The sequence below is a fragment of the Furipterus horrens genome, unplaced genomic scaffold, assembly GCF_987537825.1.
Source record: "Furipterus horrens unplaced genomic scaffold, mFurHor1.1.pri manual_scaffold_4, whole genome shotgun sequence".
NCBI lineage: Eukaryota > Metazoa > Chordata > Mammalia > Chiroptera > Furipteridae > Furipterus > Furipterus horrens.
Genome location: NW_028327174.1, coordinates 160,684,502 through 160,697,823, shown reverse-complemented (window position 1 = coordinate 160,697,823; position 13,322 = coordinate 160,684,502). Strand labels below are relative to the sequence as shown.

Sequence of the window (13,322 nt, the reverse complement as noted above, 5' to 3'; positions counted from 1 at the left end):
AATGGGGGACATCTGTATTAGTGTCAACAATAAAAAAATTATTTTTAAAGCTATAGTAAATACACTGCTGTTATGCCCTCACTTTGCTTGACTTTCACATACATTTTTGCTGGGAGTAGGTCTTGGAAACTCATTTCTGATCGCTGCACAGATTAAGCAGGGTCCATGGCTTCCTGGGGAATTTAAGAGACAAAGAATTCCGTTTCAGTTGGAAAAGAGCTATGCTCCAGGCTTGGTTCTTGGACGAGCTTTTTAGATGAGCTGCACACGTCCATAACATCATCGATTTATTAGAGAGAGGGAGAAAAACATCAATGTGAGAGAAATGAAAGAGAAACATCCACCCTTGCCTCTTCCACATGCCCCACCCAGGGGCATGTGCCTTGACCAGGGATTGAATTTGCAACCCTCTGGTGAACTGGGAGTACACTCCAACCAACTGAACCACCTGGCCAAGGGCCATCAGTGAATTTTTAATCAGAAGATCTTCAAGGAATATTGTGCCTACTTCACTTTCCGCAGAAGCCACAATTCATGAATCATAGGTATCATTTGGAGGGTTATTAGCTGGGAGGGGGGTGGGGGTGGGGGAAATGGGGAAATAGTGTAGGGAGTAAGAAGCATAATTGGTTGGTACAAAATAGACGGGTAAATTAAGAATAATATAGGAAAGGGTGAAGCAGAACTTACATGCACAACCAATACCAATGGACATGAACTAAGGGGAGGGGGATTGCTAGAGGGAAGCGAGTACTGGACAGAGGGGAACAAAGGGGAAAAAATTGGTATAGTAACAACATAATTATAAAATATACTTTAAAAAATAAAAAATAATAAAATCTTTTAAAAAAACTCCAATTCGTTGGGTTGTCTTATTTTGCGTGTCTGCCTGCTGGATTTAGCTATTCCTCTGCGCGTCCTCTGTTCAGCAGCCTGTCTTCAATAATCACTTAATGTAGTGCTACAGCCTCTTAACATCGGTTCATTAAGTTTATATTGTATAATTTTCTGTTTTAACCTCCCGGAGACGGCCCCCTGGCTACTGACTCAAGGAAGGGCATATTAACACATATTTTAAAGGTCTTAAGCCTAAACCGCTTTACCGAGCACTGGATAAGTACAACGCTGCTCCAGTAACTGGACTGGGTCTTTAATAAACCCGCCTCTGCTTTCCCGCCTTCCCCTGCGGCGCACACTTCCGGCCGCGGGGGCGCTCGGGAGCGTACCTCTTTATCCTCCACCAACCAGCGGCTCCGCCTGGCCGGCGCGAGTGCGCGAGTGCACATTTGTGCGCAGGTTCAAATCTCTGCCTCTAAGCGGTTACTCTCAAACGTCAGGCCGCACCTCGTGGAGGCGAGGACAGCGCCCCCCAGGTGCGGGGAGCCCCGTTGCTCCGCTCCCACACCCACCGGGCTTCCCTCCTACTTCCGGCCGCCACCTCCCCCCAACTGAGTCCTCCTCCTCTCTCGCGCGCTCTGCCCCCGCCCTCCACAGCTGTCTGCGCTCGGCTTCCGCCCGTGCCTCCCAGGCCCATGGCCAAGCGGCGTGCGGCCGAGCCGCTGACGTTCCACGTGCCTTGGAAACGGCCCCTGCTCTGCAACTTTCCGGAGGAGTCGCCGCCACGCTGGATTCCACCGGCGGTGGCCTCGCATCCCGGGCAGCCCTTTGGCGTCCTGAAGCTGCCCCGAAAGCGCAAAATCGACGCAGGGGCTATGACTGAGCCTTTGGGTTCGCCCAGTAAGCGCCACGATGGTGGGGACACCAACGCTCAGGGCAGCGCGGGGCGTGAGGGCCGCAGTTTAGAGACCAGCGAGCCTTCGCTGCTGCAGCAGCCACCTCTGCAGCCCCGCCGGCCGGGGGAGGAGCCCCGGTGCGCCCGGCCCCCGAGGGGCAGTGGCGACAACGGGGCGGGGCGCGCAGACCCCCCGCGGGGAGACTGGGAGGCCACACCGCTCCAGGTAGGGGCTGGGGACTGACTGGGCGCTCCAGGAGTGGGTGGGTGGGGTCACCGTTTTCCCAGGTACTTCGAGCCCTGGGAAAGACCAGATCGTCCCCTTCTAGACTCATATTCATCAAGATGCCCCTAAAGGCAAAAAGCTGGGGTCCCTACTTCAGAAATGGACGCCCACCTCCAGGCAACACAGCGAGGGCCCCAGAGCCCAGCCTTGGCAGCATTTTGAGAGAGTCCGACAGACTGAAAGCGCTTCGATAAACCAGGGGAATCAGGCCGGCGGGTGAGGTAGCCCTGCCTTTGCAGCTTCAGCGGCGGTGTTAAGTGAGAGGGAAGTAGGAGCGTGGCGGCTCGTGACAGACTGTAAGTTTGGTGGAAACATTGACTGCACCGCGACAGGTTCAGGTCAATGAGAAACGTCAGAGATAGGTGTAGTGTGCCTTCCTTGGTTTAACAATGACTTGTTTCTAGAATTCGTGATTTCTTTTTAAAAGGTGACCAATGTGGTAGCGATCAATTGGACGTCCTTCAGAGGAAGGGCTTCTGTATCTTGGGAAAAGGCATTTTATTAATAATTCCCAGTGTTTTTGTTTGTCTTGTTTTAGAAAGAGAGAGAGGAAGGAAGGGAGAAAGAAAGGGAGAAATATAAATGTGCGAGAGAAACATCATTAGTTGCCACTCAGCGGGCTCCTAACTGGGACCTGGTGCACAACCCAGGCGTGTGCCCTGACAGGCTCAACCCACTGAGCTACCCTAGCCAGGGCAATAACGCAGTGTTAAGTCTGATCCTATGAAAAAGAATTGTTGAATATTAACTTGGGCCCTAAGGTATATGAGGATCTTTGGAGAGTTCCCATTCCTTGGGCCCAATCTCTACGCATCAGATCTGATTTGTCTAGAGCTGTGCTGTTCAGTATGGCACCGCTAGCCATGTGAGACTCACCGGAACATTTGAAATGAGATGTGCTGTAAGTGTAAAATACTAGATTTCAAAGATCTCAAAGCATTTTAAACTGATTACATATTGCAATAACTTGGAGATAATGGGTTGAATACAATAGGTTAAAATTCATTTTACCTATTTTAGTTTTTTTTTTTTTTAATATGGCCACTAACAATTTAAAGTTATGTTTGTGGCTGGTATTATAATTTATTGGACAGCTTTAGTCTGAACTTAGCAATTCAAATTGCTTTTTGGCAGTTCTCTGTTGACATGGAGCTTTGGGGATCAAAGAACCAAATGTAGGGTTCAGAATTCACCTCTTAAACCACTACATCATAGCAACCACCTCACATCCCTCCATTGTCTTGAGTATTTTATGCAGAATTTATCAAATATCCCCCCTCCCAAAAAAAGCTGAGGTTCCTTTGGCATGTTGTTGGTGAAAAACCCAGTAAGATAAGAATTTTATAGTTGGGAAAGATCGTTTCCTGTGATTGTGAAATTATCCTTTAGACATAATCATGATAAGCTTTTCTGGATGAAAGTATAAATTGTAAATATTTCTACCCCCAGTTTCTTGGAATTTAGGAAACATGAGTTTTATAGACTCTTCAAGTTGCTTTAAGGTTCAAAAGTAGTTTGCTTAAAGCAGAGTGATTGATAGCACTTACATTTTGAAAACAGAAGAATTAAACTTTCCAATTACATCAAGTCTCTGCCAATATGAAAAACAAACAAACAAAAAGGTAGCCATCCAGACCTATTTGAAAACTTGCCTCTTCAGAACTCGGCTATATATAGCCTTGTCTGTCCTACCAGAATATATGACTACAGTGTGCTACAGATTGATAAGAGGGAAATATAGAAATGGCAGGTAGGCAAAGAAGGAGAATTTTTTTTTTTTTTTTTAGTAAACCGCCTACTTAGAATCTCCTAGACATACCTGTGTCTTCTCCACAGCAGGACTACATCTGGCTGTTCTGTGCATCCAGTAGTCACTACAAGCTCATGGCAGGAAACAAGAAGTGTTCCCTTCACCAAGACCAGTCCCCTGTTTGTGTTCTCTCTTTCCCCCCACCCCCCTCAAAACACTTTTTCAGTTTGTACAGTAAATGTCTCCCTGGTTCTTGTGCTTGGGTTACACTAAGGCTTAGGCCTGTGCGCTCACTTTTGGGAGTCTCGTTTAGGAAAAATTTTCTCAATTATGTCCTTTCTATATCGGGGATGCAATCTAGGCAGAACCTCAAAATATATTCTGAGTTTCAGTGTTTTTTTTTTTAACTAGAGAACTAAAAACCAGGTATTCTCGTGTTAATGTCACTTTATGCACATTAATTGCTGTGTCATTGCTGACCTTTACTATTAAATATTTTTAACAGAAAATAAGAAAAATGTTTTCTGGAAGTAAGTGATTAATGATTCAAAGGCTCATGAGATATAATAACCTAGCAATATTCAGTGATTACAGTGCTGAACCTTAATTCGCAAGAGTCATATGTTTTACTGATTAGGAAATACTTAGGCCAAGATCAGAGTTAGTGGGTGGTGTAAATCCTGGTCTGTCTGGTGGCAGAGTTTGTGCTCTGAGCTACTAGGCTGCACTGGCATCATTAAACATCATCCTTTTTCACCATGTTTATAAGTAGGTAATATGAATAGCAGTTTTTTGCAGTAGGCAAAGAAATAGATCCTTGTTTTTAACCCTATCTACTTATTAAAATGAAATTTTCCTTGGCATCCTTTGAATTACAACACTTCCATCCCAGTGTTAGGAAATTCCATATAAAGACTCTTAATTCTCTAAGCCTTAGTGTCTAAGGCACTGAATGAACTTAATGAGATTTTCTTATAGACTTGTGCTTTTCAGTAAATTAACCAGCTACCTTCAGCTATTCATTGAAAGGTGGCTGGCCTGAATAGTGCTAGAAGTGTAAATTACTTCACAGATTTTGAACACTTAGTATGACAGGAAGAATGTAAACTATCATTAATTTTTTTAAATTTGACTGCATGTTGAAATTATAATCGTTTGGGTATATTAGATTAAATAAAATACTAAGATTAATCCACCTGACCTCTGGGCAGCCTGGGTCTCCCTGCCAGGAGTCTTGAAAGAAGAAAAGACTCAGGGCACCTTGTGTGGTGAAGGGTCTGAGGATGAGGTCACACCTCAGGAGCCCACTGACTCACCTGGCTGACCCCCAGGTGGTCCCAGCAGCCTTTCTCATATATACCCCGCACCCCTGCTTCCCAGGGCTCACAAACACCATGTGCAAATTGTGACAAAGAATCCTATTGGCATACTGTCCTTAGAAACTCATTCTATTCTCAAACCCTGGTCAGCTGCCTGCATGGTAGGTGCCACCAGCTCAATTTAGCCACCCTCATGGTTTTGCCAATCATCTTGGCACTATTTGAACCATCTTTAACTGGAACATTGCCTCCCTATTCCACTTCCCAAACTTGATGCTTTATATTAGATACATGTAAATATATGTTTTTAGACACACCAAAATGGAACATGGCAAATGAGTGCCTTTCAGAAGCTAAAGAGGAGGAAGAGGAGGGTTTGGAGCATTTGTTCCCACTTTTCAACTTGGTTCTGGTCCCTTAGTCCAGAGCTGGGGCCTTCTGGTTGAGGGAGGACCACAGGACCACTGGCTATCACTAACACTTCTCCGTGATGTCCTAAGAGAAGTCAGTGTAGAAACTGAAGGAGAATCGGGAATTTAGAGCAAGGCAGTGATGTTTCCAGGGTGCTGAGGGGAAAGCAGGATAGTGATTGTATGCAATGAAGTGTTTCTCTCAATTTAATTAAATGCAGTGTATGGTTTGGTGCATATGTTCCTATTTTCCACTAAATTAACTCTATAAAGCATATTATGACTTACCATCAAAAGCAATAAAGCATTAAATCTTATTTTTTAAAAGAAGATAATTTGACATGTTTCTTCATTTTGACTGTAGATACTAAAAAATTTTATTTGTTAAAATTTATTTATTTTTAGAGCAAGGGGAAGGGAGGGAAGGAGAGAGAGAGAAACATTGATCAGTTGCCTCTCGCATGCCCCCAACTTGGGACCTGGCCTGCTACCCAGGCATATGCCCTGACTGGGAATCAAACCTGTGACCCTTCGGTTTGCAGGCTAATGCTCAGTCCACTGAGCTGCACCAGCCAGAGTGATACTAGAAAAATTTTAAATTAACATATGTGGCTTCCATTATATTTCTGTTGGATAATGCTGTCCTAGCAAGTATAAACCTAACGTAAGAACATACCATAGTAGAATAGGTACAGATATATAGATACCCATCTGGGATGGGTAATGGTCACCTTGGGAGCCTGTATATAGTCCCAGTGCTGCTTCCTTTGCACAAAGTATTTTTGGAATGCTTTAGAACTTCTGTGCCAGTTTTTTACTTTATTGGGATATCAACTTCAATTCATAGTCACTTGAAACTATTTTATAATCATTCAGAGTAAGCTGTTAAATTTTTAAGGGGCCAGGGCTCACTTGAATTTGTCAATTTTGCTATATTGATTTAAACGTCATGCCTTGTATAAAATGGTATCTTGGTAAAAATTATCAGTTTTTCTTACTACTGAGCATGTTTATTTCCTAATACTTTTTAGAAAGTTATCAACATATTTTACCCTATATAAAGCAATACCTTAACATACCAAACCTCAGGAAAAACACCAAAAGTAAGTTTTAAGATTTGTGTGTGTATTTTTTTTCAATAAAAATGTTTTCCTTACTGAAAGGTAAAAAATTTAATTTTAAGATATTTTCTTTGGTTAAAAATGGAAGGAAATTGTCAGAAGTAATATTCTTGAAAGAAATTCTTTTGCCCTGGCTGGGTGGCTTGGTTGAAACATCATCCCGTATACCAACAGGTTGCAGGTTCAATTCTCAGTCAGGGCACATACATAGGTTGAGGGTTCAATCCCTGGTTGGGGCACATGGGGGAGGCAGCCAACTGATGTATGTATCTCATATCGACATTTTCCTCTTCTTCTCTCTAAAATCAATAAACATATCCTAGGGTGAGGATTTTTAAGAAAAATTATTTTAAGAATTTAAATTTTATTGATTGATTTTTAGAAAGAGAAACATCAATTTGTTTTTCCACTTACTTATGCATTCATTGGTTGATTCCTGTATGTGCCCTGACCTGGGATCAAACCCACAACATTGGTGTGTCAGGATGACACTCTCACTAACTGAGCTACCTGGCCAGGGCCTTGAAAGAAAATCTTTTAAACTGCTAGCAAGAAGTACTTTCACAGATCTATGAATATGAAAATGCACAGATTTGGCTGAGTTCATGAAGTACTTTGATTAGACAGAATTAAAGATTTATATTAGTTGAAGATGAAAGTAAAAATACTGCAAAATCTTAAGTGAGTTTTCTTTTAAAACAAACTTTCCTGAAGGAAAGAACAACTTTTTTTAACATTAATGTACTTTTATTTCTCTTTTTTTCCTAAAGCTCAATGAGGAGTTTTGGCAGTATAACACCTTCCAGTACTGGAGGAATCCTTTACCACCTATTGATCTGGCAGACATTGAAGATGTAAATGAAGATAACCTTACAGAAGCAAGGCTTCAGGGCAAGGATGAAGTGGTTGAAATTGACATGGAGTCCTGACAGAGGAGTTGAAGGAATGGGCTTTTCGGAATTTGAGAACACATCTCTAAATGAATATATGTATTCTTAAAGAAAAAAGTTATTTTCCATACTTCATGTGATTTCTTCCCAAACCTGAAAAATGAGGAAAAGTTGTTTTAAAGATAAATGCCTGCAGTCACTACTGAAACTCGCAATAGGATTTGTCAGTGATATAGTGCACTTATAGGGGAAGTATCTTATGTGTGTATTCTTAAAGGAAAATTTATGTTTAGAGCCTAAATTTTAAGATACAAACCTGTAAAAGAATTCTGACAGTTTTAGAAATACGTAAGAAACACTCAAATAGTCCTCTCTGCAACAAAATGTTAATTTGTGGTACATGATGAATGTTGTTTTATAATAGCTTAATAAAATGGTCTTTAATATGTTTTATTTAGACTCCTTAGTTGAGCAAATAGCTGACAAACATCTATGCAAACTTAAAATACGAGGAATTCTTTCTGAAAGCTGGTATTGTAAAAGCTTTCTAAAAATATAAACTAAAATTGAAAGAGCTTTCTCAGTGTAAAGTAGTGAGAATTTCAATGTGGGTAGGATGTTTGCATAACTTCTAATACTTGATGTTTGTTAAAGTCTACTTTGAGCTATCAAAAATGGATAAAGAACAATGAAAAATGAGTAGGTGCTTCCTTCCCCTTTCCTAAGATAAGAGGAAAGAAGTTTATTGTATTTCTTTTAAAAAATTTGGTGGTGGTTTTGAATTGCCTTGAGGGCATGGTTTTTATTGCTCGTTACTGTAGAATTTTAGTTCTCAGCACTGGTAACACTTCACAGATCTTTGGCTGGGCCCCTTCTTATTTAATTGTTCTGATGTGGACCTTAGATAGCTATTTCTTTAAGCCACCCCGCCACATTTTTCTAATGTGCATACAGGTTTGAGAACCGCTAGACTAATGGTAGTTTTTCCTGTTTAAAGGAGATAACTAATTTGAACTGAAACAATGCCTCTTAATTAGCTTTGTTTTTATTTTGCCGTGTTGATGACTTTGTTACAACTAAATTATTGCATAGTTACTATTTTATTGTTAAAGTAAGCAGTTTGTGTTTGAGTTAAATGAGTATCAGTGATTAAGTTAGTTAACTTGTACTCTAGAATGTTGACTTTGTAATTGGTTAAATTATCATTGCTTGTTTGCTTTTTTTTTGTTTATGATATTAGATTCAAAATTCAGGAAGGATGATAAATGTCAGTGATAGGGAAAAAGAATGTTTTGTGTGTGCAGTAGGATTTAAATATGGTTTGACAATAAGTATTATAGAACAGAAGGCGACCTGTATACTATTGTGGTTAAGAGTTAAGGCTTTGTAATCAGATATGATTCAAAGTCTTGTACTGCCACTTTCAACTTGTGTAACATTAAGCAAGTTATTTTTTATCTCCAAGCGCCAGACTCCTTTGTTGTAAAATGGGAAACAATAAATAGTATCTACCTCAGAGAGACTATGTTTATTCTCAAATAATGTAACTAAGTACTTTTCCTGCATCATCTTGTTTAAGTCTCATCTTTATTGTAGGTACAAAAAATAATTAGTAAAAGGTGCTTATAGCTGCTCTTCATTCCACTTTACGTTGCTACTAGATATTTCAGGATAAAAATTGGAATTGAAATAGCAAGGGTAGCAAACAAGTGGCAGAAGCTATGAAATTACTGTGGAAAAAAAAAAATGGTAAATTTTCTTCCCCTGTTCTGTTTGACCTGAGGAGAGAAAAGTGTTCATTTTTGTTCACTGCTTTTCCTAGATCCCACAGCAGTGCCTGTCACATAGTAGACAGTCAATAAATAATGAATGGCATTCTTACTAGGCCATTTTTTCAAAGATGTGTACGTATACCAAAGTGCTGTTGCAAAACTCAAATAGAAAAAAAACATTGTAAATGTATATTATAGATTTATTACATTAAGTCAACCAAATGAACAATATGAGATCCTTATTTACGTACTTTGATGAGAAATCTCATAGGACATCACATTGCAAAGTCTGAATGGGAGGTTCAAAGAGTAGCTCAAATTTTTCAAGCATTCTATGTCAACATTAAAACCAAATGGTACCAGCCAAGATGGAGGCCTAGACAGATGCGCTGTCTCCCTCCACAACTAAGAAGGAATGCAACTACCTCAAAACTAGAGACAACCAGAAGTTCCAGAAAATTGAGCTTCATGAAAGTCCAACAAAGATAAAAAGAAGAAATAATCATCCAGACAGGAGGGGCGGAGCCAGGGTGGAGAGATTGCAGTATGGTGGCGGCAGCAGCAGGCCGGTGGAAAGTGCAGTCACGTGTTTTATAAAGTAGGGAGGGACACCTGGGTGGTGTTCCCAGCTTCACACTAGACCACACAGCTCATGGTCCCAGCGCTAGGGAAAGTAACGCCTCATTGCTTCTGACTGCAAACCAGTGGGGGTTGGGGTGGAAGAAAAAAATTCCAGTCTCAGCAGAGTCCGCTTGTTTAAGGGACCCCCACGGTCCTACAGCATCCACAGACCCACCCAATCTGGGAACGATGGCCAAGGCAACAGCTGGAGAGGCTCCAGGCCCAAACGAAAGTGAGAGAAGTGTCTGGAAAAGGGGCAAGTGCTGAGAAAGTGGCTTTGTTTTCTCTCAGACCCTTCCCCCCACATGCAGTGCCACAATGTGGTGAAACAGGTCGCCCCCTACTGATGAATATCTAAGGCTCTGCCCCTTACAACATAACAGGTGCAACAGCTCTGCCTAAGACACAGAGACAAACACAGGAGCTGTCAAGATGAGGAGACAGAGAAGTATGGCCCAAAAGAGGGAAAGGATCAAGGTTCCAGTGGGAGAACTAAGTGACGAGGAGATAGCCAACCTAACAGGTGTAGAGTTCAAACACTGGTGATAAAGATGCTCACAGGCTTGACAGATATGCTTGAGTATGGCAAACACATAAGGGAAGAAGTGAAGGCTATGCTAAATGAAATGAAAACCCGCACAAAGCCAATGGTGAAGGGAAGGAAACCAGGGTTCAAATCAATGATTTGGAACATAAGAAAGAAAAAAAGCCAGTACAATATGAGGAAACAAAAATTGAAAAAAATGATAAGAGGCTTAGGAACCCCTGGGACAACTTTAAATATGCCAAAATTCGAATCATAGGGGTGCCAGAAGGAGAAGAGGAAGAGCAAGAAATTGAAAACTTACTTGAAAAAATAATGAAGGAAAACTCCCCAAATTTGGTGAAGGAAATAGACATATAAGTCCAGGAAGCACAGAGTCCAAAAAAAGCGAGACCCGGAGGAGACCACATCAAGACACAGCAATTAAAATGCCAAAGTTTCAAGATAAAGAGAGAATCTTACATGCAGCAAGAGAAAAGAGGAGAGTTATCTACAAAGGGGTGCCTATAAGACTGTCAGCTAATTTCTCAAAAGAAACTTTGCAGGCAAGAAGGGATTGGCAAGAAGTATTCAATGTGATGAAAAGTAAGGCCCTACAACCAAGATTATCCAGCAAAGCTATCATTTAGAATGGAAGAGCAGACAAGGTAAAGCTAAAAGAGTTAATCATCACCAAGCCATTATTATATGAAATGTTAAAGGGAGTTATTTAAGAAAAAGAAGATCAAAACTATGAACACTAAAATGACAACAAGCCCACAACTATCAAGAACTGAATCTGAAAAATAAAAACAAAATCCAACCAGGCAAACCAGAATAGGAACAGAATCATAGGTGTGGGGATCATTTGGAGGGTTATCAGCTGGGAGGGGGCAGGGGAAGAAATGGGGAAATGGTGTAGGTATTAAGAAACATAACTGGTTGGTACAAAATACGCAAGGGGAAGTTAAAAATAATATAGGAAAGGGTGAAGTCAAAGAACTTATATGCACGACGCATGGACATGAACTAAGGGGGGTGGGATTGCTGGAGGGAAGGGGGGTACTGGGCGGAAGGAAGCAAAGGGAAAAAAATTTGGGACAACTGTAGCAACATAATCAATAAAATATACTTTTAAAAAAACCAACCAAATGATAAATTCAGGGGAAAATACTTGCTGTTAACATGTTAGAGGTTTTATATATTTTAAGTATATAAATACACACACATTTTAATGTAATAAAGATTTATACATATATGTTTTTGTAAAGTATAGATAATATATATAGGTAGGGTGTATTTGTACTTGTGTGTATTACAGAGATTTGAGATAACATTATTTTAAAAAGTTAATAAGTAAACCTCAGGTAACTTGGCAAAACTGCATTGTGGTTAATTGAGTTGGAAATTTAAAAAGTAGAGTTTTTCTTTGTTTTAAGTTGTATACTCTTTACCCAGATTCCCTAATATTACATCTTACCACAATATGATTATAAAAGTGAGATTAACATTAATATAATGCTGTTATGCGGACATGGGAAGAGTGACTTCAGGCAATACTAAAGGGTCTATATCAAAAACCTACAAAATCTGTAGACAATACTTTTCATCATTGTCTCACTAACTTCCTTTTTCTGGCCCAGGATTCAATTCATGGTCACCTTTTATATTTAGTTTAGTATCTCCTTAGACTCCTTTAATGAAAAAAATTCTTGGAATTTCTTTGCCTTTTATGACCTTAGCACTTTCTGAAAAGATATTTTGTAGGGTGGCCCTCAATTTCTATTTGCCTAGTGTTTCTCATAATTAGGCATTTTTTTGTGTAAGAGCTCCATGGAAGTGATGGTGTAGCCTTCTCAGTACTCTATGCCAAGAGGCAGAGGCACTGATGTCAACTTGTCTCATTATCGGGTATTGTAAATGATTTCTTGGTTAAGGTGGCATCTGCCAGGTTTTTCTATCATACAGTTACTGTCTTCTTTGTAAATATCTTCTAGAAAGATACTTTGAGACTATGTAAATGCTTATTGCTCTGGTATGTCAAATGGTAATTTTCTGTTTCCAGCTTCTTTTTTACACTTATTTATTGGAATTTTGAAAACTTTCCCTTCATGGCCCCCATCTTTTTATTCAATTATGTATATCTATATAGACTTATGCATGTGTTATAGTCCATTACTATTTTTTGGTCGCAGAAATTATCTCAGATTTAGCCATTGGGAGATCCTTCAAGTTGCCTCTGTGCTCACCAGCCCCCCCTCCCTTTTAAAGATTTATATTTATTTATTTTTAGAGAGAGGAGAAGGGAGGGAGAAAGAGAGGGTGAGGAAGCATCAATGTGTGGTTGCTTCTTGTGTGCCCCCAATTGGAGACCTGGTCCACAAATTGAACCGACAAGCCTTTGGTTCACAGGCTGACATTCAGTCCATGAGCCACACTAGCCAGGGCTGCTCACCCCCTTTTTAAATGTGTTTTTTATTACTTACTGTGTGCATACTGGTTAACATTGGCAGTGCATTCTTGTATTTACAAGGTTCATTAATAGATCCGTAGTATTTACTAAACAATTTGAGTCTTGGCATCCTCTTCAGAAAATGGGGACATTAATACCCACCTTAGAGGAACAGAGTAAGATAAAATAACATGAAGGCTGTGGGGAACACATAGTGGGCACTAGATAGGTTTCTCTATTCGATTACTGTACTTAAAATGTATGTGTTCACTATCTTCCTGATAGATGATGCATGCATACATGAATTATTAGCAATCTCTGAAAATACCTGAAGTTGACTGAGAAGATTACTTTGAAACAATTTCAGCTCTTGCATTGTCTGGAGTCCACAGACCTAAATAATAATATTCTAGCAATTTATATTTATTGATTGCTGTATTTTGTGT

The 13,322-nt window shown here is 40.3% G+C and overlaps 1 protein-coding gene across 1 annotated transcript; it reads left to right on the top strand.

The window, feature by feature from the left end:
* The first annotated feature begins 1,301 nt into the window (after positions 1-1,301).
* Positions 1,302-8,620, top strand: CUNH9orf40 (chromosome unknown C9orf40 homolog). The gene is made up of 2 exons (XM_090275868.1): positions 1,302-1,958; positions 7,389-8,620. The coding sequence occupies exons 1-2, from the start codon at positions 1,533-1,535 to the stop codon at positions 7,545-7,547; spliced, it is 585 nt and encodes a 194-aa protein (XP_090131994.1). The 5' UTR covers positions 1,302-1,532; the 3' UTR covers positions 7,548-8,620.
* Positions 8,621-13,322: the final 4,702 nt, after the last annotated feature.

Bases quoted from the DNA above. Each gene is read 5' to 3' on its own strand.
- CUNH9orf40 (XM_090275868.1), top strand. From the start codon at position 1,533: ATGGCCAAGCGGCGTGCGGCCGAGCCGCTGACGTTCCACGTGCCTTGG. The intron at 1,959-7,388 runs GTAGGGGCTGGG...TTTTTCCTAAAG, and splicing joins GGGAGGCCACACCGCTCCAG to CTCAATGAGGAGTTTTGGCA.